This window comes from Peromyscus maniculatus, chromosome 17 (assembly GCF_049852395.1).
Source record: "Peromyscus maniculatus bairdii isolate BWxNUB_F1_BW_parent chromosome 17, HU_Pman_BW_mat_3.1, whole genome shotgun sequence".
Taxonomy (NCBI): domain Eukaryota; kingdom Metazoa; phylum Chordata; class Mammalia; order Rodentia; family Cricetidae; genus Peromyscus; species Peromyscus maniculatus.
The window spans coordinates 55,975,613-56,001,789 of record NC_134868.1 but is presented as its reverse complement, the minus strand read 5'-3'; the positions used below and the strand labels follow the sequence as shown (position 1 = coordinate 56,001,789).

Genomic DNA, 26,177 nt, shown 5'->3' with positions numbered 1-26,177 from the left:
CCTATGTCTGTAACTACCACTCCTGCCATTCTATTAGAACACGCTCAGATCCTAAGAATTAGGCTACTGTGGTGGCCCAACTCACCAGCAAAGCTCCCCATTTCCACACAGAAGGGTCAAATGTGGCTTTGGAAGGTACTCACAGGTCAAGTGAAGTCGGTATACACTGTAACAGCTCCCATCCCAGGATAAAATATTGCTGAGGTAGACTCCCATCTTTTTTTTTTTTTTTTGGGATTTTTGAGACAGGGTTTCTCTGTGTAGCTTTGCACCTTTCCTGGATCTTGCTCCATAGACCAGGCTGGCCTCGAACTCACAGAGATCCACCTGGCTCTGCCTCCTGAGTGCTGGAATTAAAGGCATGCACCACCACCGCCCAGCTTACAACACTTTCCCTTACAGTTAATTCATTTTCCAAATACAGTTTTTTATTTTATTGGCATTGGCCTGTATGTATACCTGTGTAAAGGTGTTGGATCCTGGAATTACAGACCGTTGTGAGCTGCCATGTGGGTGCTGGTAATTGAACCCAAATCCACTGGAAGAACAAGCAGTGCTTTTAACTACTGATCCATCTCTCCAGCCCCTCCAAATACAATTTTTGTTTTGTTTTGTTTCTTGAGACAGTGTTTTTCTGTGTAGTTTTTTGGCTCCTGTCCTGGATCTCACTCTGTAGACCAGGCTGGCCTCGAACTCACAGAGATCCATCTGGCTCTGCCTCCCGAGTGCTAGGATTCAAGGTGTGTGCCATTGCAGCCCAGCTTTCCAAATACAATTTTTAGTAGAGCTATGAAGCTGGTCATGGTACATGCCTGTAACTTCAGCACTCAGGGACTGAGGCAGAAGAATCGTGAACTCAACCATAAATCTTTAATTTGTCTCTTTTAAACTTTCTTTCTATAATAATAAAAAAAAGTCCTCTTTCAGTCTCACCCACCTGTCATTTCTCCATGAAATTTATTTTTCAAATTTGTGAGACAGGGACCTAGAATCACTGACTACTGGGTTACTTACCTGAGATGAAAAAGTCTCCTCCACACTCAAGGGTACCGCCCTTCAATTCTGCCAAAATCCAGTTTGGAGAACAAACTGAGTTAATCTGAGTTACTTACCAGAGCATGGGTAGCTGAAAGTCAACCCCATCTTTAAAATGTTTGTCCCAGCCTGGGTAACGACCCAGGAATGCTGCCTCCCTGGAGATCCCTGCACAATTTGCAGTCAGCTTGATAGATTAAAAAGTCTCTCCTCCAGAGAAGTCTTACCACTTATATAACCTTGCTGAGTAGTCTTGTAAATCTTTTAAGTTTTGGGAACTTGCTGAGACTTGTTAGTTGTTTGTTGCTTGAGTCTTAAGAGCTTCCCTGGGTTCTCCAGAAGGGAATGTTGTTACACAATAGAGCCACATAATTTGAAATGTCTCATTTCAACCATGTTCCAGTGCACACAGACCATCACCATCATTCAGCCCCAGAATGCTCTCATCATCCCAAACTGAAGCCCTATCTCCTTTCCCCAGCCCATGACCACCCTATTCTACTTTTTGTATTATTTTAGACACCTGGCATTAGTGTAACTACTCAGCAGGGATCCTTCTGGGACTGGTTTATTTTGCTAAGCCCATTGTTCTCCAGATTTATCCATGTTTCAGCCATGTGTTCTGGGTATTGCTTTGCTGTGATCTGAAGTTTTCATGGTGGCATGCTGTAGCTTGTCCCCTCTGAGAGGTCTGTCTCTAATCGATATCACGCACCTTGATGGTGAGCCATGCTCTGATCCATTCCATCCTTCTTACAACTGGCTTCATGAATCACCCCCAACCTGCCCCCGAGTCTTTGACGGGCAGACTTTTAAAGTAGGGTCTTCCTTTACTCTATGTGCCAGCATATGATCCAAGTATTGAGAAGCTGTGGTGGACCAGCTGCAGTGGACCAGAAAGAACAAGAAAGGGAAAAACAATCTTAGTTCTCAGCTGTTCGTGTATGTTTGTGGAGGGGGTAACACTGGAAGATGGGGGGAGGGAAGGGGTGGAAAAGACAGGATGAAATCTGGTTTGGACCTGACATTGAATAGAGAAGAGCCAGAGTTCCCTGGCCTTGGGAGCAAAGACGTCCCACTGGAATGGGGAACGCATGGGAATCCTAACCCAGTGGACCTGGATCTGGCCAAGTGACACCCCAGCAGGTCTACAACTGTCTAGTGAGGCATTTGAAGCAGAGATGGTCACGACAGAGAGGGGAGACATGTTCAAACTCTGAACTAAAGAGAGAGGAGGAGCTTAGAGGAGAATATTTTCATGACCTTAGCCTGTGGCTCAGTTAGAGTAGACTAGGAAGTCTGCATGGGGGTAGGCCATATCTGGATCATGGAAAGCCACACTTAAGAATCTGTTCTAAGCCTGATCACCATAGCTAAAGACACTTGTGTGCAGTGACATGATTCTGAGACAGGCTTCACTGAGACAGACTCTGTCATGGTCAGCTAGAAAGATGTAGTGGAAAAGGTGAGGGCCAACATGGAGAATGGCCATCTAAGACTCCAGACAGACAAATGGGTCTGCCTGTGTCCATCAGGCACTGAGATTAAACACCAGATCTCAGAATGTAGGTCCTCACTAAGCTCATGGTGTGAGAGATGGGACAGAAAGAGGAACTGGAGAGATAGGGGAACAGATAGCAAGCAGAGGTGCCATTCTGTGTCCTGAACTCTGGCTGGCTGCATCCCCAGAGATCCCCATCATGCCACTGACCAATGTCCCATCTGTACATGTGTGTCAATATAGAAGGACACGCCTGAGAGAGAGAGAGAGACCCATAGTGTGTGAGAACTTCGAGGGTAACTGTGCCTTAGTTTCTTTTCCTGTTGCCATGATGAAACACACTGACAGAAGCAACTTCAAGGGGACAGGGTCTGTTCTGGTTCCGGCTGCAAGGTGCAGTCCATCACTGTGGACGGGTCGAGGCAGCGGGGCTTTAAGCAGCTGGTCACATGGTTCACAAGCAAGGAGAGCAGTGAACGCTCGCTGCTGCTCAGCTCCTTTCTCCATTAATGCGGTCCAGGATCCAAACCCGGGAATGGTGCCGCCCACAGTGGGTGGGTCTCCCCGACTCAATAAACACAGTTAAGGTAGTTCCCCACAAGCACGCCCAGAAGCCCGTTATCCAGGGGACTCCAGATTCTGTCTACCATCTCAGTAGACATTTGCCAAAACCGAGTCAGTGAGCGGGGAGAACACCCCCCCCCCCCCCGGGATGAACACAGACTGAGCTCCCAGCCTCTTGTCTCCAGCACGGGACAGAACCCTGAGTTCACTCTCCCACCTAACCCTTCAGCCTGGTTTCTGGAGCTCCCTTGACTGAATTTCCAGTTTAAAATCTCTAGTTTCAGCCCGTGAACAGTGTATGATGTGTGTATACGAGCATCACCATCAGGACATGTCAAGAAAAACATGTCTCCTTGGGCGGCCCACCCTAAACAGAGTCCCTGCGGCTGAGCTGACAGCTCAGGCCATGTCAGTTTAGCCTGTGGTCTCACCAGGGCTGACAGGCCCAACGCGGTGCTTCTTCTAGAGTATTTGGGAAAGTTAAGTTCCTACGGTAAACTGGTATACGCAACTCAAGGCACGAGCTGAAAATTTATTACTTTTATCCGTTGCACTTGCAAGTCTCAAGCTAATAGGGGGGGAAGCGTGCCTGAGATTCAAGTCCACATACCATGTTTCATGCGCCCCGCACTCCTCCCAGGCAGCCATGTCTTCCCCGCCCTGACTCTGCTCATGATGCTGTAATGGTGATGAGGGCAGGAATGCCTCTGCCAAATTTGGGATTCGTTTCCATGACAATGAGCAGCAGCTGACTCTCACGTCCTGAAAATGAACTAAAAGTAGCTGATGCGCTCGAATGGGTGTGCTTACTTCTCCAGCCTCCGCCCCAGAGTCAGCCTGAGCGGTAGGTAGCTGGGGAAAGCCAGAAGGGTCACTGGGGAAGGAGGAAGGCCCGACAGCGTGGACCTTGGCTGCATACTCGGTGTTTGGGGAGGCTTTCGCCAGCCCTGTCTCCTAGTCTGTGTGATGGCTGTCAGCCTGGTGAGTCCACAGAACTTCCATCCATCTGTAGCCAGTTAGGTACCTTCCTGTTTCGTAAGAAAGAACCTAAGAAGCCATCCCCCCAAGCTTGACGGATTCCCAGGGCGGATTTCAAAACTAGCTGCGCCGACACTAGGAAGCTGTCACCGAGGACTGTGAGTGCATTCTGTCCCCGGTTCTTGTGTGACATGGGCACGACCACCCTGATGGAACCTGGCATCACCTGTGTGCTATTGCTCTTCTAGATGAGTGAAGCAGAGGTCAATGGGCAGTTCGAGTCAGTGTGTGAATCTGTCTTCAGTGAAGTTGAATCTCAGGCCATGGATGCCCTTGACCTTCCTGGATGTTTCCGAACAAGGAGCCACAGTTACCTTCGAGCCATCCAAGCTGGTTACTCCCAAGACGATGAATGTATTCCCGTGATGACACCCTCCAACATGACCTCAACCATCAGGTCAACAGCAGGTAAAGAGAACGCCCTTTTTCGCCTACCTACAGGTGTGCTTAAGTGTTTTTCCTAGAAGGGAGCTGGCATATACCTTCACCCACAGGTAAAGTTTACTCACTGAAATGATCATGCATCACATAATGACATTCACAATAGCATTCTGAAGCATCCCTTTCAAAGATAACCTTGCCTTTTTCTCAGGATGAACTCTATAAATTACCAAGCTTTCTCTTTAAAACAATCAGGTAAAACTTTCATTAAGGTTTCTGTGGCAGACAAGATTGTAAGTACGGACATTTGGGCAGTACTTGCATCTGAACGCCAGTGTTCAGGAGGCTGGAGTGAAGCCTGGGTGGAATATGCAATGACCCGTGCAGTGGGTCTGCATTGCAGAGCCCAGTCACTGCCGCTCAGGAGCAGATCCATAACTGTGATTCATCACTACAAAGCCAGTTAGTGCTTAGTGTAAATTCCCTCACTGACTTAAGCTTGGAGGATTCACTGTCACAGTTTCCTTCAGTTCCTACGGAAAACCACATCCACCCTTCGATGATTTACCGCCTCGACCAGACACCACTGCCCACTAGTTTACTGCACAATTATTATTTATATAACACAATGAATATACATGGCCCAGAGAAACCCATAAAACACAGTTAGCAGTAAAAGTTTGCCACACTCAGGTGAAGGCTGGGGAGAGAAGCTGTAAAACATCCCGGTGTCACAAAACGAGGTGTCTCGGATAGCCTCAGATTCAAACTGCTGTGGCCATATCAAAAGAGTTTAAAATACAGTCCTAAGAAGAAAAAGAGCGTACTTTGTCCACATTAGATGATGTCAGGAGCCGAAAGTCAGGTAGGGGATGTGCCGAGAACAAGAACTCAGAAGGCAGGAGGCAGGGTGCTCACGACAGGCCTCTTTGTTCAGTGCTGATGTGAGCCAGGACCCACGGACCCGCACACTGCCAAATGACAAGCTGAAGGATTTCTGTCGTGGGGTACATTCGGAGCCGTGGTTTGCACTTTAGGAGGAAATCTTTCCTTCTGGAGTCTATGAGGAATAAACTGATTCAAGTTTCTTTCCATTGCTTACCTTGGTGAGGTCTTGGGCTTGTTCATTTCTCTGAGTCCGTTGTTGAGGTCTTCAGAAGAAGTAATAACAATGAGTAACGTGTTCCAGAGAACATGATGGGTTCTACAGAAGCAGGGGAAACTCTCTTGTTGTGGGAGATTGGTACACTGTGTGAAGATGTATTTGCTGGGATTGGTGTAATAAAAAGCTCAATGGCCAATAGCGAGGCAGGAGGTATAGGCAGGATTTCCAGGAAGAGAAAGGGAGAGGGGGAGGAATCTAGGCTCTCAGGAGAAGCCAGGAGACGTGGAGAGGAAACAAGAGGTGCAAGATCAAAGAGACGTAACACCACGTGATAGAACATAGATGAATATAAATGAGTTCATTTAAGTTACAAGAGCTAGTTAGGAACAAGCCTAAGCTATAGGATGAGCTTGTATAATTAATAAGAAGTCTCCATGCCATTATTTGAGAGCTGGCTGTCAGGACAGAAAAAAGACTCCTTGTACTCACTGTCTTCTCCTGTGGCCTGGTGACCCCAACAGAGGCTTTTCAGAACACTGAACCATAAGCCTTGGGCCTTGATGAGAGATGCCCAGTGGAACATGGCACTCTATTCTCATCAGAGCTTTGTGGAGAGCAGGAGACACAGCCCAGGTCTGTGACCTGAAGTAGGCAGAACTGTGCATGTCAACAGGAAGGCACAGTCATGGGATTCTTGAGACTGGCAGCTGCAATCTTTGGTTCTTCTCTCAGATGTCCTGTGTCATGTGCTCCTCTGCCTCAGTGATGTCATAGATTGCTGCTCATTCTCTACCTACAAGTGATAATGGAGCTAATTAAAAACGTAGTGAAGGAATGAGATTCGCAATCACTACACTAAAAAGCAACACTTGGAAGCTAGGCCTGAGAAGTGTAGTCCTGTCACCCTGGCATCCAAGAAGCTGAGGCAGGAGGATTGAGAGTTTGAGGCCAACCTGAGCTACATAATGAGTCCCACACTAGCCTGAACTTCTTGGTAAGATCCTGTCTCAAAAAAAAAAAAAAAATTAAATCAAAAGGCAACCCCTTTGAAGAGAATTACTTATGTTCACTAGTGTTTGTTGAGTGCCCCCTACAAGCAAATGAACAATTAAGCATTTTCATGGTCTTCAGAAAGGCTTTGAAACAATAATTATGTGGTAGAAAATGGCTTTGCTGTTTTTAGAGCTGTCGTTATGGAGAGAATAGAAATAGAACAGATTTCACAGAGATAATATAAGAATCAGTACCGAACTCAGGCTGAAGTTCTGATTTATGTACACAGTAAATCACTTTTCCCAGGCACACTGCGCCTTCCAAAAATCCACACACAAAATAAATTTTTTAAATGTTTCTATTCAAAGTTTCCAATGGATCTTGGCCTAGTTACCGAGTCAAAATCTTTTGTAGACTATGGGATAAATATCCGCCTCACGGAAGAAATGGGGGGGGGAGGGTCAGGTAAGCACCAAGGTGGGCAGCGAGAGGAATGCCGACATCATGGGGCAGCACGGGCACCATTGTGAGAAGCCAAAGCTCAGCGCACCCCCAGACCCACCGCTGCCACTCTGAGCACAGCCCCTTAAATGCTAAAGATTTTTTTTTTTCACTCAACAGATGCTCAGTGACGCATGACATGGTCTGGTTAATAAGATTATGAACCATGTCAAAGATTGTTGCTCATCTGAAAAAGCAGTATAGAGGAAAATTCTCCAAGTCACAGAATTCAGATTTACTATTACATTGCAGACCTAGCAGCTCTACCTCTTAGCCCTCATATAGCCCTAATAGTCTTTTTCCTGAGAGCCGGCGAGCCACGAAAGCTGTGGCCTTGCCTTCTCCAGCCCCGTGCAGCTGTGCAAAAACTCAAGACAACTTGAATTATACTCTCCTCTTCTCTGGCGCCTTTGAGACATGAAAATTTGGGGGTGTCTTGGAGAGCAACAAAGCCTTTCTCAGCTCTTAGGTGGGCTTTTCACTCAGAAGTTAGGGTGCCAGACATTCATGTTCACACAGAACTTGGAGTGAGTCAGTAGCCTCCGGGTTCTGGCCTTTCCAATTGGAAAGAAGATGGGTTTTAGGAAGCATTTTATTGTTGGGAGCTTAAGAAAGATGACAGGAGAGATCCCCGGAGAGTGGGATGCTATTGAAGGTCAATGGCTTGGAGTCATTAAGGCTTTACCTGATGGGGGCATGGGAGGGGAGATGAGCCAGTCAGTCAAGTGCCCAGTTCAGCTATTCAATGTCTGCGGGTTTCTGCCATGCCCTCCCATGTGGATTTCAGGAAAGATACCCATTTAGGTAGTAAGATACAGAAAACTCAGGCTGTTCTGCCATCCCAGGTCTCTAGCCAAGGCAGAACCAAAGACATTTGACTTAAGCACCTCTAGTGTCTCCTGCCTGTAGCAAGGGCAAGGGGGTCTCCATGGGGCTGAGGACACTTGTCACTTTTAGTCAAAGAAAAAGTGTACTTGCATAGTCCTTTACCCTAAACTGCCTAGCCGATTCTCTCCCCTGTTCCCATCACCTTCCTGCCCTGTGACTTCCATGCAGAACTTACCCCGACCCTCAATCCCAGGGAATCTGTAAGATGGAGAAACTCCCTGTGTCATAGATCGGAAGGGAAGTAAGGGAAGGATCTGAGTCACCTGCCTCTCCATTCACGGCCCCATTATGGCCACCTACAGCCATGGTACTGTAACTCTTCCAATATTCTGGGACTGCATATGTCTCCCTTCAGTATCTCCCTTATGCTACCCATGACAGTTCTGTCACCTGTCAAGCTGCTCTTTGGACCCAAGGGCTCAGCCTCTCTCCCTTCAGGGCTACACATGGCTGCTTGTGGACTTGATAATAAAGTTCATGTGGCAGGCAAACCAGATCAGCTTCCTTCCTGCCTTCTTTTTACCCATGCTGATAGTGAGAGCTGAACTCCACCTATGATCAGAGCTTCCCGTCAGCAAGGCAGGCAGATTTAAGTAACTTTATTTGTAATTCTTGATTTTGTAAACTCTTATACTAGCATTTGATGGCTACCTTCATTCACAAGGGAGATTATTTTGGTGAATCAACACTCTTACATCATCCTGGGATACTTGGGGTACAGCTCAGCAGTAGGCTGTTTATCTGGAGTACAGGAGGCTCTGGGATTTGTCCCCAGGACTGAAAGGGTTTTTTTTTTAATGCTTTTCTTTTATGGCTCAAGAAAATCTACTTTCAAAATCATCTTAAAGTGATTGTTTTGCAGTATAAGATACATTTAAACATGTTCTTTACAGAGGCTTGAAAAATGAAGGCTGGCAGTATTAGATTCTCTCACCTTATAAACATGTAAATCTCGAAGCACAGTGCTCATGCAATAAATCAAATGTCAAACGTACAGGTGAGTGAATTACTATAGATTTTTAAGAGCATAGTAGACAGGCTTAACTTAGACCCTGGTGGGTGCATGCTACCAGCCCATGTGCCCATCAGGTCACCTCTCTTCTCACCTGCAATGTGGGGAGCAGGGAGTCCAAGCCACCAAGCTTCACTCATCTATCTCTGTGGTCCCCAGAAAGCGTGGAACACGGCCCTAGGTAGGATGATCCCCAGCCTTCATGCTTTTCATTATGAAAAGCAGTGGGTGTTGATTATAGACCCCCTCCTAAAATGAAGTGGTTTTGAAAACGTCTACCTTCCATTTCACACTTGGTTTCTCTCTCATCTATGAAATGATTTATCAGGTAGATTTGCTTGTCTAAATACTCATTTCACCCAGGTTTTTTTTTTTTGAGGGAAGGAACAATATTGGTACTGGGGAGGGAAGCAGTATAAAATTGGGTGATAATGGCTTTTCTCTGGGTCAGAAATTGTCTCCACACATGTCACAGCTAATTCTAGAAGTCATCAGAACCAAGGGAAAGCCACACAGGGATGACAGAGGAAGCAGCACAGACCTACTTTATCTTATTATTCATATTTCAACAGTGACTTCTCTCTCCAGGGTGCATAATAACTCTGTTTCCAAGACAAATTTTCGCTACCACACCAGAAGAAAGCAATCCTTATATTTTGTGTCTTGAATATTAGACAGAGGGAAAACTGTTCTCCATGCTATGAATTTTTTCCCTGTACTTCTTTGCAAACGTCTCTGTTGTGTGAACATTAGATCTTTACAGATAGGTATGCCAAATTTCTGGCCTGAGAGTTGCTTGGAGCTTTGTGACATAGTCCCCAACTTCCTCAAATCCAAGCACTTCCTGATAAAGTAAAGAAGAATCATAAATACTTTAATAAACAAATGATCACAGAACATTGACAAAAGATCGCAGATGATCACTTTCAATTTCAAGATACAAACGTCCAAGATAAAATAAAGCCATCTTACAAATCAAAGAAAACATTGTGCTATGTTTAGATTAATAGCATTTATGAGGTGTGTACTATGTTCCGGTCATGGATAACTTTCTTTGAATGTAGAATTGTCTTGGGTCTGAGCGTCAGCCTCAGACATAAAGCCTGGGAACAGCTGCAGGTGATGCACCAGTCATCTGCATCCCCCAGCTTCAGATCAAGAAGATGTGTTTGGAAGGTGATGGAAGTCAAAGGGATGCTTGCGACACCATGGCAGCATCCAGAATCCTCCAATTGCAGTGAGACTGACTGAAAGTCCAAGAGTGGGTAGTGTGAGCCAGCAGAGGGAGGCACACAAGCCAGGAGCCAAGAAGGTCCACGATGCCAGGGGTCCAGAAGCACTGAGCAGGAGGAGAGGGGAACCAAGCATGGCAGAAAGGGTTCAGGAGCTGTGGAGCAGGTACCCTGCAATGTGGATCAGCACTGTCACAGTTCAGAGATGGCTGAGTGACTTCCAGCAGAAGAGAATTACAGTATGAGTAAAGTCTTCCAGAAACTCTGTCAAGTCCCTTACCTTCAAGCTCTTAGCTTGGGACTAGAGATGGGCCTCTGCTGAGATACTTAAGCTAGAATGAGGTCACCTGGGTGTCCCTTATCCAGTAGGGCTGGAACTTATGAGACGAAGGTATTAGGACACAGGGGAACGAACATGGGGACACAGAGAAAATGTCAACTGCAAGGCAAGACAAGAAGCCTAAGGAGGAGCCAACCATGGTGCGTTAACTTCAGAGTGCATGCTTCTTAGTTGGAAAAAAAAATGGCCCAAGGCTATAGTTTCTCATGCAGCCAAAGCCAATGTTCACAAAAGAGTTAAAGAGTCTGACCTTGGGCCGGGCGGTGGTGGCGCACGCCTTTAATCCCAGCACTCGGGAGGCAGAGCCAGGCGGATCTCTGTGAGTTCGAGGCCAGCCTGGGCTACAAAGCTACACAGAGAAACCCTGTCTCCAAAAAAAAACCAAAAAAAAAAAAAAAGAGTCTGACCTTGCCCTGCCATAGAAAGTTCTAGAGACGACTGCCAAACCTAATCATACAGGTAAAAGGGACAAGGGCTAGGTAGCACAGAGCAGCAGGGACAGGGACAGCCTACGGAGGATGCTCCTTTATAATCGGTTACAGTCTGGGACACACTTAAGAAGTTTTAGCCTCCAGCTCTGTCCCCATGAGACTCAAAAAGGCTGCTGGCCAGGTGACATGGATGATGTCATCAAGGAAGACGAATTACCCAGTTGTCAGATGTAGTTGCAGGAGCTACAGCTCCAAATGGAGACAGACCAGATGCTGAGGGAAACAGGAGAGGAACTAAATCCAGCGACTGGCCTTGCTGGCCCACTGCCACCCTCTTTTAAAGTCACCCTGCAGGGCTGAAAGTGTCAGAGTGCAGAAACAGGATGGAACACAAGGAGCAGCTAGCTCCATCCTGAGAAGAGAATTCCTTTAGGGTGTGCCAAGGATTGGGGAACAGCTTGGGTGCTGGGTACAGATGGTACCCTCACCAAACAGCACCAGTGGGAGGCTAGGAACGAGAGAGAGAGAGAGAGAGAGAGAGAGAGAGAGAGAGAGAGAGAGAGAGAGAGAGAGAGAGATCTATGAAAGCTAAGGCAGCTCTGACATGTGACGTCACCCCACACAGAGCACCAATGACAGACCAAAGAAAGATCCATCCAAGCCTAGCTTGGTGAACCAGGAAATTTGTTGGGGTTCCCTATGAGGAGTGTGGGTAAGGTGTTAACTTACAGTAGCATGGTTGAGGACTCAAAGGCAGAGGCATCACAGAAAAGCTTAGCCCGGCATGGGTGACAGCTCACACAGGCTGTGTCCCTGGAGCCCCTTGCATGACTCACAGACAGCTCAGCTGGTAGGAGAGCCCCCCACTCCCCGAATCTCCATCAGTCATTACTGCTTATATAGCGCAAGGGAAAGGGGATCTCACAAATCTTGTGTTTCAGTAACTTCCTAAACCTTGAAGTTCTAGTCTCTCTCTGAGTATTAAGAAATCCCTCCAGAACTGAACATTTAAATTCATAGAGAACACTTCGCAACATCCCCTAGTGGCACATCAAGGTGGGCCTAATGCTCAGTGACAAGCGTGGATGTCTAGAAGCGTGGAGCTGCCCCAAGGAAGAGGCAGAGAATGTGAGAGAAGAGAGAGCTCCCGCTTCGATGCATTGAGACCATTGAAGGCTATCTACAAGAGAGGGGAACTCACAGATAGGTATGTGGCTACCAGAAGGAGCACAGGGCCCCCATCACAACCCAGGAGGCAAGGTTGCCACTGGCCTCTGGCAATGGGACAAGTCGGAAAGATTGCTAAAAGGGCCTGGACAGCATAGATCCTCTGTAGAACAGTGCAGATCTTTGCAGAGATGAAGCCAGTCTGGGATCATCCAGTATCTCTTGGACAGCTGCAGGACCCGGAACAGCAAAAAGGCACTGGGATTGAGGAAGCCTTGATGCTCTAACATGTGTCTGAGAGCCACACAGACCCATCCCATGACCACCGTAGAGATCCCATATCTAACTTGGGTCTCAAGGTGATAGCCAGACACTGTTTCTCTAGGATCCAAATGATAACCTAAGAACCCCTCCTTGCCCTTTCACCCAGTGGAGTCTCCTGCCTCCTGCAGCACCAGCCACACGGTCCTCAATGTTTCATAGCCACCGCTCCCTCCTCACTCTGGCCTCCTATCCCCTACAAGTGGTAACCCGGTAATGTTAGTGGGCCGCTAGGTAAGCCAGCACCATGTGCCATCTCAAGACCCTGCACTTAGTCACCTCTGTTCCATTCCCCGTGTGCACAGTTCCAGGCTCCAGGTTGTAGACATGGCAGGTTTGGGGTGGAGGTATCTGTCTAACTCAGTATGTTTCAGGAAACATTAGGCGAGTGTGCGTGTGCACGAATGAGGTCTTCTGCAAATCGGAACAAGTGTGAGTGTGGCTGTCTCTCCCACACTCGTATGTAGGGGCCCATTTTTCTTTTTGGAAAATACACTCAGGATTAAAACCTAAAATCCTGTGAGGTCAGAGCCCACACGGTAAAACTCTTATATTTTCCTCCTGCTCATGCTATCAGAACTTCTGCCCCCACCAGGTCTTCTGCCTTTACCTGCAGCTTAAGTCCGTGGTGAATCATAGACCCTGAAGTGATGACCCCATGCAGAGGGCAGTCCAAAGAGTTCCCGTGGGTGTCCAAGGTGTCTCTGCAGTTGCTATGGTCCACCTCTCGGCTTCTCAGAAGCTGCCAGCACCAATCGCTTCTGGGAATCCTGAGAAGCCTCCGGGAGGATCTTTGTATTGTATTGAAACACGTGTTTAAAATCTCTCCCCTGTATTTGAAGTTTAGATAAATATACTTAAGACCAGGGACCTGGCTGCTTTCTTGTGTCTGAACTCAGGTCCAAGGCAGGTCCTGTTGTCAGGGCTACGGGTTAGCATGGCCTTCAGAAATTACTAAGAAACAAGATGTGACAGGGTGAGCTGGGAAAGTCTATATCCATCACATGAGGGGGATGCAAGAGGCTGCAGCTCAGGGACTGAGAGAAGCAGCCACTGAGGAGGGTCAGCACCCATGGCCACGGGCTTCAGGCCGTGGCTCATCTGACACAGCCATAGGAGCTCAGAAGTCATGGCAATGAAGAAATAATTGTGCAGGGACTGCTTCCCTTACCAAGAAGGTCTCTGTGTTTCAGGGTTTTGTTGCTGTGAAAAATCCAACTTAAAGGCAAGAAGGGTTATTTTAGGTCAGAGTTTTAGGATTCAGCAGGGTTTCTTGATCCCATGGTTTTGGCCTTGTGACCAAATCCAACATCTTGGCAGAGAGTGCATGGTAGAGCAGAGAATCATGGGGGAGAGGAGGCAGAGAAGTAGAGGGAAGATAGGTCTAAGGACAAGATAGACCATTCAAAGGTACACCTCAAGTGACCCCTCTCCTCCAACCAGACCCCACCTTCAAGGAGACCATTCAATACACCCCCTTCAGTGGGTCACACAGTGGGTCAGAGCCTTCCTTTATGGTCTAACAGCTTCAACAGTACAAGAGCCAAACTTAACACATGTGCCGTTTGGAGGACACTTCATATCCAGACCACAACACTCGCAGTAACAGCTGTGCTAAGCCAAAGTACAACATGCTCACAGCAGTACATGGTTTCCGAACTGAATCCTGACCCCTGTCTATAGACTCCATAGAGATCCCCCCAAAGACTCCACAAACCCAAGCTTAGCTAGGGTAAAAGTGTATATCCCATTTGCTGACTGTGAACTTCACCTGAGCTTCTTCCAACTCTAGTACCTCATCAGCAGTGAACTCAGAGCATGAATACATAATTCAGTGTCATAGCAGTTACTACATCATGGTCAGGTCTTTGTCTTTGTCCCATCTGGGCCAGAGACTGCCAGCCGATGGACAACAGAGCACGTTTCTCAAAGCTCTGGAGGAGAGGTCCTGAGATTAGGGAGCATCCGGATCACCATCTGGTGAGGGCTGCTTACTGGCTCATAGATGACATATGTACCCTCATGTGGCCCAGAGATCAAGGCAGCTCTTGGGGACTCCTGTCTTAACATTTTAATCCCACAATGAAGCTCCAGTCTTGTGGCTTCATTTCAATGTCTCCCCCTAACACCGTCACTTCGGGATGGTCATGGCCCAGCTGTACATTACCCAAGGACCTAAGATGTTAGAGATGTTTGTAGTCATCAAGGATCAACCTGAGACAGTTGTCTTTTTTTTTTTTTTTTTTTTTTTTTTTTTTTTTGGTTTTTCAAGACAGGGTTTCTCTGCGTAGCTTTGTGCCTTTCCTGGAGCTCACTTGGTAGCCCAGGCTGGCCTCGAACTCAGAGATCCGCCTGGCTCTGCCTCCCGAGTGCTGGGATTAAAGGCGTGCGCCACCACCGCCCGGCGAGACAGTTGTCTTATGCCAATGAAAATTAGACATGGACTGCCATGGCAGGAATCAAAGAGGAAGCAAACTTGATTAAGAATTATTCAAGAAAGGTGAGAAATTGAAGAAACGGGACAGATTTCCAAGAAGGAGTAAAAGCCACTGGATTTCCTATGCCTAGGGGTTTTATGGGGCAAAGGCAGAAACTTAACAAAAATCTCTATTAATAGAGACTGATTAGTTCTTTGGGCTACCGTGGGCCAAGGCAATGAAGAGCCCACGTGCTCTATGCCCATCATTCTGGCCCAACCAGAGAAATTAAAATGTGTTGTGCATGCACTTCCCAGCAAGGTAGGGTGGGTGAAGCCCCATTCCGTCCATCTGTGACTCCAGTTTTGACTTGGACCATCTGCTAGCTGTTAGTTTCTCCGCCAGCATTACTCCCCTCCAACCTCGCAGCCCCATGTTCTCACGTTCACATGATGAGCTTGATACATGATAATTCTGTCTCAGCCACTAGGATGTAGCTGTGATCTTTCTTGGTTACCTCACATTTAGCTCATTGTCGATGAGATGGCCTCCTAGGTGGAAGCTTCATTAGAAGCCATCCTTATTTAGAATTTAATGTGTCATAATTACCTTCTTTAGATGCAAGGATCTAGAAAAGGACCATAGTGCATTGCATGTATTCATCAAGGCCTTTGGGGGCCAACTGACCTCTCATCTTTGGCCCAGAGCCCTGTCCTCCTGTCTGTCTAGTTTAATCAGCTAAATCTACAGTCCCTCCCTTCCTCTTCCTCAGTGCTTCAGAATCTACTGTTTTAACTCTTTTTTTTTTAAGATTTTTTTTGTTTTGTTTTGTTTTTTTTTTGTTTTTGTTTTTGTTTTTGTTTTTTTTATTATTATTATTATTATTATTATTATTTTATAACACCATTCAGTTCAACATAATAGCCACAGAATCCCCTGTTCTCCCCCTCTCGCCCACCCCTCCCCCCAGCCCACCCCCCATTCCCACCTCCTCCAGATCAAGGTCTCCCCCGAGGACCGGGGTTGACCTGGTAGACTCAGTCCAGGCAGGTCCATTCCCCCCTCCCAGACCGAGCCAAGTGTCCCTGCATAAGTCCCAGGATTCAAACAGCCAACTCATGCAACGAGCCCAGGACCTGGCACCAATGCACAGCTGCCTCCCAAACAGATCAAGCCAAATGACTGTCTCACCCGTTCAGGTGGCCTGATCCAGTTGGGGGCCCCTCAGCCTTTGGTTCATAGGTCCTGTGCTTCCATTCATTTGGTTATTTGTCCCGGTGCTTTATCCAACCTTGGCTTCAACAATTCTCGCTCATATAAATCCTCTTCTTACTCACTAATTAGACTCCCAGTGCTCCACCAGGGGACCAGCCGTGGATGTCTGCCTTCAGATTCCTCAGTCCATTTATTTATTATGTATACAGAAGAGGGCGCCAGATCTCATTACAGATGGTTGTGAGCCGCCATGTGGGTGCTGGGAATTGAACTCAGGACCTTGGAAAGAGCAGTCAGTGCTCTTAACCTCTGAGCCATCTCTCCAGCCCGCTGTTTTAATCCTTAACCTTCCTGTAACTCCAGCCTGTGTTCTCATGGCAGTGCATGTGAGTACTTTACAGTTCTCACCATGGCTCCTCTTCCCTTACCACCTGGCTCAGGAGGACTGCAGCACCTTAACTGAGTGGATCACACAGACATTCAGTCCATAGCAACCTCTTCATTTGCCACATTAATGTACACATACGTGTCACAGAAATTTAAACATTTTAATCATTACATTTCCGTGTAATCTTGTTTTCAAGTCATTCACGTTTTCCTGCACATAAACACCATCTTGATGCATTTGTAGGGTTATCCAAGCATTTGAAGGATGGGACTAAGGACTGGAGCATGTTGCATTTGTACAAAAAGTTGCTAGAGTCTAAGGGTGTTGGAATAGAATGACCAAGACTGGTGTGAGTTCATCTCAAGGTCCTTCAGCTCTGGACACATACCGTGTGTGTCCAGGTCTCAGGGCACCTTCTATAAAGTGCCTGGGTGTGCAAAGGCAGGATTTGGCTTCTGGTGAGGATGCCATAGTGAGGAGCTGGCTATAGATACCAGCAGCTGGCTATAGATACCAGCAGCTGTGGATCCAGCCTCCATCTACAAGGCTTTATGAGGCCACTTAGAAAATGTGTCCCATTCTGATTACTGAACAATACTGAGTTCACAGGCTGGTGGATGATCCATCCCACAGCCACAGGCCTTATCAATGGGGGGGGGGGGGGTAGCATCTCTCATAGCACTAAGCAGGCCATTACTGTGCTAAAGACATCTCTAAAGATGCATAGATGTATACTAACTCCTCTTGATACCCATACGATGCAAGATGAGTGACTGACAAGAAAATTTATGTATAATGACACTTACACCAAGATTTACACTGTCTGTGGGTCCCTCTGTGTTTAAGTATTTAAACTCCACTGTCCTTCGTGGTTGTCTCAGACCTCGAGGTGTGCTGTTCTCTTTAGAGACTCTCTTTGTAAGGACTATGACTTTACCCTCTGAGACAATGATGTTCAAGAAACAGTGTAGGACTATTTTCTATAAGTCACCTGATTCCCATTCTGAGCCCCAGAAGAAACTCAGCATCCATCATCCCAGGTGAATGTAGGATGACATCATCACTGAGAGCCCCAGGAGGCCTCCAGGCCGAAGGAGACCTCCTGTTCTAGCCCACTGGCCACAGCAGCCTTCCTAGGCTCTCAGTGCCTCCTTCTGCATGGGACCCTGTGAGTCTACTGTGTCTGCATGGGCTGTACCCAGACACAGGAGCTCCACTGCAGCCTTTCCCAGCCTGCTTCATTGTCCACAAGATCCCTTCCCTCTGACTCCTCCCTCTGTGCCTCCTCCCTCTATGCCTCCTCCCTCTGACTCCTCCCTCTATGCTTCCTCCCTCTATGCCTCCTCCCTCTGACTCCTCCCTCTGTGTTTCCTCCCTCTGACTCCTCCCTCTGTGTTTCCTCCCTCTGTGCCTCCTCCCTCCATGCCTCCTCCCTCTGACTCTTCCCTCTGTACCTCCTCCCTCTGACTCCTCCCTCCATGCCTCCTCCCTCTGACTCTTCCCTCTGTACCTCCTCCCTCTGACTCCTCCCTCCATGCCTCCTCCCTCTGACTCTTCCCTCTGTACCTCCTCCCTCTGACTCCTCCCTCCATGACTCCTCCCTCTGACTCCTCCCTCCATGCCTCCTCCCTCTGACTCCTCCCTCTGTGCTTCCTCCCTCTGACTCCTCCCTCTCTGACTCCTCCCTCTCTGACTCCTCCCTCTGTGTTTCCTCCTTCTGTACCTCCTCCCTCCATGCCTCCTCCCTCTGACTCCTCCCTCTGTGTTTCCTCCCTCTGACTCTCCCTCTGTGCCTCCTCCCTCTGACTCTCCCTCTGTGCCTCCTCCCTCTGACTCCTCCCTCTGTACCTCCTCCCTCCATGACTCCTCCCTCCGTGACTCCTCCCTCCATGATTCCTCCATCCGTGACTCCTCCCCCCGTGCCTCCTCCCTCTGTGACCCCTCTTTCTGCACCTCCCCCCTCTACGTCTCTCCCCTCTCCACTGAACCTTGCATTCTCACCAAAGATCAGGTGATCTTCACCAGGACAGACATCATCTTTCCCAGAAAAAGAGCACACTGACGAGGAGCCCCTGATCCCACTTGACATGGGAAGGTTGGTGAGGGAGGTAGGTACAACTCCACGGGGACACACAAAAGCATAAAGGTCAAAGGCAGGGATTTTCCCAGAACAGCAGCCCACTCTAACTCTTGACTCAGAGTTGAGTTTTGATGCAGATTTCATAGTAGCCTCCTTGCTGCAAAACCATTGCCTCAGACCCTTCAAAATGTCATGTGTATGCTCTGGAAAGGTACTAATTATTTAGAGGCCTGAACTTAATTGGATTGAACTGCTTTTCTTTAAAACAAAAGATGTTTGTTTAAAAGTTAAGCAAATGCTTCAAAAACATTTTAAGCTAGATGTGGTGGCATGTGCCATCTCGTGGGAGACTGAAGTAAGAAGATTGTTGACTCCATTGAAACCATGTCTCAATAAAAACATTAATATAACAAAAACCCATAATAACTTCCTTTTGCATTTGACAGCCATGGGGAATGTCAGACCCGACGCTCTGTGAGTATCAGCTGTTATTGACGGCAGTCAGAGTACTGAGCTAAGACAGACTCTCTCAAGCCAACTTAGTATTTCCAAGACTGATGCAAGAGCTGAATGAGGCTGATTACTCTGAAATTTGTCTTTCAGTCCCTTTGAAACGCCAGATGCATAGAGTGCTGAGCAATGCATGGTGACTTGGTGAACAGTTTTAGGGACTCGAGTTGTAAAATGTGTGCCACGGTTGATATTTCCTGATGACAGAAAAGGTGGCAGCAAGACAAAGCGAGAAAGCAGTTATGTAGAAAGGGGTGTGTGTGGGCACGTGGGAAGCAGCCCTTGTTAGAGTGAGCCTTCCGATTTATTCCACCTTGACCGAGTCACCTCAGAGTAGCACAGTGTGTCTTTTCAACACAAGTGCTAGGGAAGCTTTGAAAAAGCATCAGGGAATCATCACTAAGAATATTCATAACACCTCTGTATAGCCGTCCATTTATGTGCTTATTTTTTGTGCCGAGTAAGAAAAGCAATAAAGAAAAATAAACCACTAGGTTCTGATGTTGCCATATAGGTCTTTATGCAGGGACACTTGGCTCAGACTGGGAGGAAGGGACTGGACCTGCCTGGACTGAGTCTACCAGGTTGATTGCAGTCCTCGGGGGAGGCTTTGCCCTGGAGGAGGTGGGAATGGGGGGTGGGCTGGGAGTAAGGGGAGGTAGTGGGAGGGGGGAGAATAGGGGAACCCATGGCTGATATGTAGAACTGAATGGTATTGTAAAATAAAATAAAAAAGAAAGGAAAATGAACTGATCAGTCATATGAGTGTTGTCCCAGCCATAAATAAGAGCATCCAAGGCACCTAACTGGTCCTGGCTGATGCAGGTACCCACAAGGGGTGCTGAGATCCAGGAGGAAAGCCCCAGCCCACAAAAATGAGCAAGCTCGCTCATCTGAGTTTGTAAATGCCAGTGTGTGCTTTCCTCGCTTTCTCTAGTGAGAGCTGACATTTTCTTTTTCATTGTGTTGATTTATAGCAGGTCATTGCTTCACTGCCATTCTAATCAATCATACAGTTGATTGAATCAAATTTACAAATATTTACCTAGTACCTAATGTCCATAAGATATTGCAAGGATGTTCTATGGAATGAAAGGAAACCAAATGAGATTTGAGACAGATCTGGAAGCTGCAGACATGTACAAATATATTAATAATCATTACCTTCAGAAACATCTATATGAATGCTTGCTGGCTGACATTTAATCTTTTCTTCTAATTAATGTCAATTGTTACAAATTGCTCTAGGACTCACAATGTGGTCAAAATTCTTTTTGCTTATGCATATTTTTAGGGTGAGCTGAGATCGTGGATTTTTTAACTGTAAGAACACAAGTGTTCCCTCCCAGCCCCTTTCTGTAGATGTCCTGGCAAGTTCTGTGTCAGCTTGACACCAGCTAGAGTCCTTTGGGAAGAGGGAACGTCAATTGAGAAAATGTCCCCACTGTGTTGACCTGTGAACAAGGTCGTGGTGCGTTTTCTTGATTGCTTATTGATGTGGGAGAGTCCAGCTCACTATGGGTGGTGCCAAGTACAGAAGAATGCAGACTGAGCAAGCATTGGGGAGGAGTAAAATGGTACTCGTCCATAGTATCTGGTTCAGTTCCTGCCTGGAGTTCCTGCCCTGACTTTCCCGGATAATGAACTGCAAGCTGTAAGATGAAATGAACCCTTTTCTCCAAGTTGCTTTTGGTCATGGTGTCTTATCATTGCCATAGAAATCCTAAGGCAGTAAAGCAGGCCTACGTTTGTGAGGCTCCTCCGAGGTTTATTTTCTTTGCTGTTGGGACTTAGTAGGCATGGTAGGTCATTAGGGGTGCAACACTGGATGCTTTTAGAAAGATGCCCAGGGCAAACCAGCAAGGCCATGACCCCTATTGCTGGTGCTGTGAATCATGAATACCTCAGAAAATCCCCCTCACAAACCTTTGGGACTGGACACTCTTGGAACATTTTGAGGACATGCCAGTGTTGAAGAAGCCAGAGTTGCTGAAGGACAAGAGAATGTGGCTGAAAGTCATGGTCTCGTTAGTTCTGTGGCCCCATCTTCCCAGATACTCCGCACATCCACATGTGGCCACATTCTCACGGGTATCCAGAACCCACAGATCATTCAGAGACCCAGCATTTGCTCCATATAAGGACTTGATAGGATCTCTGTCTTTCCTAGATGTATTCGGGACTGAGCCCATCCCAGATAAACATGATGAATACAAATAGGAGCTCCATCACGCTGTCCCCAATTGTAGATGCAGCAGGAGTAGACACGTGGTCCCCAGGGCAAACAGCTCTTCTGGAAAATGTCCTGCCACAACCTTTGGAGCCATTGTCTGGCCACCAGGTGCTTGGATATGTGGCTTTTCTTCTCTATGCCCACTAATACATGCATACAACTCCTAAAAATGAAGTCTTTCCTGTGTCAAGTAGCATGGAATGATACCCGCTTTGCAAGACAAATCCCAGCTATAGAGAGAGCTCTGTTGCCATTCCCTGTCTGGATTGGTGCTTATCAGAAGTAAACTTGTTTTGTAAGAAAGGAAAAAGATGAGATGCTTTCCAGGGTGTGACTACCTCAAAACAAGCTAGCACCACATCTGGCCAGATGTTTATTAGTCCCTAAATTTCATGTGGAACATAACTCTTCATAAAGCCATGGCATAAAGCCAACATGCCTACCCAGCTCATGTTGTAGAGCCATCTGCTCGGTAATTAATTCCCTTTTTGCCTTGGGAACTAAGTGGTTTCCTTCATCACGTCTTCACTGGCAAGTAGCTTTGGAACTGGGAAAAGCATGTGTCTTTCTTTCTTTCTTTAATAATTCTATTCATCTAGGACTGACTGGGCAGTAAGTCAGACCCTTACTTAGCAGGGAAGACAGCAAGGTGCCACATGCCCTATGCCTGCCAAGGGTTTGGTGCAGTAGCATTTGGACTCTCCAATGTGTCCTTCAGCCTAGGACAGACAGTTCACTAACCCTCTTTATTAACCTTCTCTCTCCTCCACTAGAATTTGAGCATTGTGAGGCAAGGATGTTTCTTGCAACAACATTCATAGTACCTGAAATAGCATGTAGCATATTATAGCAATGTACTAAATTTTTGTGTATTTACTTAATGAAATAGTGAATAAATTAATGTGTGAATGAAGAATGAATGAATGGGATTTCTCCATCTCTGTGTAGACTTGCATAAGCTGCAGGTACTGTGGGTTTTAAGGATAAGTTTTCTAAATAAAGAGGATGGGAGGTAAGGAGAAGCAAGAGAAAGGAAGACCTAGTGTCTTATTCTGTCTATAGCACCCAGCATACAGTAGACTGCCCTTATATGTTGGGATTTGTGGACTGATTAGCTATGGGTAAGCTACTCCTGTGTGTGGGCTTCTGTAGAAATTCTTTATAGTTCATTATGAATTCGCATCTTTGTTTCTATATACCCTGGGGTTAGAGGCAGATTTTCTTAAATAAAGAATAACATTTGCGACATAAGGAGAGCCAGCTGGCAGACAGCACCAAGAGCCCCTTTGACTGCACAGCAAATTGCCACTTTGGCCCATACATCATGCCTCCAGGTTCCATACCAAGCAGAGCCATGATGAGTCACTGTCTCCAGGACTCCATCTTCTGCCCAAGTCCCCTTTGCCTGGGCCAGGGAGGAGCTGGACTTTATAGAGACTGAGAGTGTGATGAACCTGCCTATCCTGTGAAAAGCCCTGGGTTTTTTTTTTTCATGGTGCCATAGTGAGCAGAGAATTTTAAGCCTATAAACTTCCATTGCCAAGGAACAGCTGGAAGGTACAGAAAGTATCTATTGTGAGGATGCTCCAGATCTGCACGGAGTTTGTCTTAGCACTTCATGTGGGATACAGCAAGAGAGCCATGACCCTTCACCTTTCACAGTGAGGTGTCTGCAGCCATGATACCTGTGATGTCTAAAGTCAGCTGCCTTCCAACACCTGCACCCTCATTCTCTTAACAGCTGTGGGCCTCCAGACCACTGGACGGCCATGCTTGGCCATCTCAAAGTGATGGCATGTATTGATTCACCCAGGCCTTGAAGATTCTCGGAGGACCACACTCCAAGGACACTGATTTGTTGTCACAGCTGACATCGGCTGTCTGCCCAGACAGTCTCAATGAGGCAGAAGACTAATCAACACTTGCCTGTGCCGTAGGGAGAATCAATATCTGTATCTTCCTTTCCATTCTAGTCACCTTGGAATTATGACTATGCAGTCCTTGGTGTTTGCTTCGGGCCTCCAAACAGACATTATTTGGTAATGTTGATTTTGCTCTGAAACATCAGGAAGTCAGGTATGCACTGGATCTGCCCATGCAAGACGCATTTGCTTTATTGTTCATGAATTCTGTAGAGTGTCACCTCTTCCTTAATTAAGAGACATTAATATCTAGATACACTTGCCTCTGCAGGTCAGTAGCACCTGTGAGTTGAAATCAGCAAAGATCCACACAGAAGTAGCCTTCCCTCAAAACTCCCATGAGACAAATAGGATTCCAGAATCACTCAAATAGAGACTCCATTCATATTAAGGGTCTGAGTGAAACTAAGGTGTGTGCACATCGATACACACCGTGAGACAAATGGCAGGGCTATTGACCACCACACAGTTCAAAACTTGTCACCAACACAGTCCACGCCCCCACCCCAGCTGTCACCTAATGTGTCACGGTTATCAACCTGTGGGTTATACCTGGGTTTATTTTCTCACATGTTCCCATATAAGCTTAAGGTCTTTGTGAGCACTGAGGATCAGCCCCAGGACCTTCCATGCGACTACCACTGTTCAACATCCTTGGTTCTTTGAAACAGTCTCACTGTGTTACCCATTCTAGTCTGTACCCATGACCTTCATCCCTCTGTAGGTTTGGAAGGGAGACAGTGTATGTGGCTTGTTCAATTTTAACTTCTCTTGCGCAATGGTCTCATTACAAAGTTCCTTGCTGGCCAGCGATGCTGGTGAAGTCCCTTCTGGGTTACCTGGCCCTTAGTGGATTCTGTACACTAAAAGTAAAATTGCTTGGTTCTTCACATCACAGATTCCCGTCCAAGCCTTTTCTGTGTGGTGTGATTGATTTGCAGATAGTTAAAACGCAAACAGGAAGTGTCTCAACAGTAAAGCAGCTGCCATCGCCTCATTTCCCAATCTGGGAGATGCCGAGCACCGGTTACACTATAATTTCTTGCTAATTAGCACATTCTAAACAGGCATCTTAGCTGCTAACCCTCAGTGTGGCCCCAAAACTTGTGTGGCCATATAATTGTTTTAAAACTTTAGGGAGAACCATTGTGTAAATGCCTGTGGGAAGTGATTTCAATGTCTTGGTTGATTTATACTTATGTTTTGAGACTAACATTAATTAAAGTGTCAAAATGTCTATAATCTTTTATGTCAATTTTTTTCCCTTCAAAGTTTGGTTTCTCCAGTTCCTCTTCTCATCTAGGCAGTCTTGGGCTTGATTACTGTAATTCTTTTTATGCTGCTATACTTAAAGATCTAATTAAGGAAGTGCTGTGACTCACAGGATGGTGTGTACATCCAGACAGAATGGTGATGCCTGCCATTCAGAATATGCTCTGCATTGATTATATATTTGTGCTTCACACCACAGACCACCAGAACTGGCTTGCAAATGGCATTCTGGATTTGAATTCAGAAGTGGTCTCCTGGAGTCTGGGTATAGATTGATAGTTAAATAAACTTAGAAAGCTAGGATATGGCACTGTTATAGGAAAAGAGAATGGGGCCATTAGTTCCATTTCATTCAGATTAACTTCTTTCCAACAAAGGGGGTTGATTCAACTCTCCTCCCAGACCTTGGTTAATCCAATGCGAAGTTATGCTTGTAAGCATGGAGAGAGTCACACTGTTATGCATAGGTGTGCCAAGTGGAGTCAGATTGTGCATGCTGGCGTCTCTAATGTGGCCACACTGCATGTGTGTGAGCATCCCAAGTGGAGCCACATTGGTATGAGGTTATCCCCAGTGGAAGCATGCTGTGTGTGTTGAGGGTGTTCTTCGGGAGCCATGTTGTGTGTGTTTGGAAGTATCCCATTAGTAGCATGGATAGAATTTTCTTTCTTATGATTGAATTTCATAAATACACATGTAGTAACTTGATAGCAATCTCTGAAGAAGTAAAGGACTTAGACCAAGCTCCAGGTTGCCATGGTATTTATTCTTCCTGCTCACTTGAGGAATATGGATCATGAGAGGCATTAGGTGACCATGGAATAACAATGGTCTTCTGAGTGCTTAACAGTAACATAGGCAAGCACAGAGATGAAAGGGGATAATTTCTCCAAGGCCGCAAGACCACATAATCTCATGTCTGTAGAAAGGATGGTGTAGTTATTCCTCACAGCACGGGCAAGGAGGTGCATGAAGCTTGCCTTGCTGAAGGTGGTATGTGTATACAGCGTACTTGAAGGGTGGCTCAGCTTTGGCCTAACAGTCATAACTTGTCTTTTGTCCTCATTCTACCATTGTGACTACATGGAGGTGAATCTCAGATATTAAACAACGTGTCATTCTCAAAATGCTGAACAATTATAATAATTAATTAATTCAAGGTATCAAAATAATAAACATTTTAAACTGTATCAAAGCAGAAGGGTCGTGGGCCCTACAAAAATGTTTCCTGAAATCAACAGCGTAATTCCCACATGTGATGTCTGTGACATTTTTGTCTGGGCCTGTTGTATAAACCTCAAAGATTTCAGGCGTCTCTGGGCCCTTCACCTGGGTCTGTGGATGTCACAGGGATGGCATCTATGGTCTCAGGCAGGTTGAAAAAGCACTCAGGTATAGATTGACTGTGAAAATTAGTAATTATATGGTTTTGCTGCAGTACTTTCTAGCAATTAAAAACGCATGCGTTTGGATTCACTTTTAAAAAGGTTTAATAGGAAAATATGGTAGCTGAAGTAATGCATTGTACTGCTGCAGTAAGAAGGCCGTCTCTTCAAATGTTCTGACTGTAACCAGTCAAGGCTATCCCCTGACACTGTGTTACCGGCCCCAGGTAGACATGATCTCTGCCC

General features: G+C 46.5%; 1 protein-coding gene across 7 annotated transcripts in view; it reads left to right on the top strand.

The window, feature by feature from the left end:
* The window catches only part of Dlgap2 (DLG associated protein 2), a 746,370-nt gene that overhangs the window by 688,562 nt on the left and 31,631 nt on the right, over positions 1–26,177 (top strand). For all 7 annotated transcript variants that reach the window (XM_076553682.1, XM_042262958.2, XM_076553680.1 and 4 more), the window contains one exon: positions 4,327–4,546. In XM_076553682.1, coding sequence (XP_076409797.1) covers positions 4,327–4,546 — 220 coding nt within the window. The remainder of the gene's footprint in view (positions 1–4,326; positions 4,547–26,177) is intronic.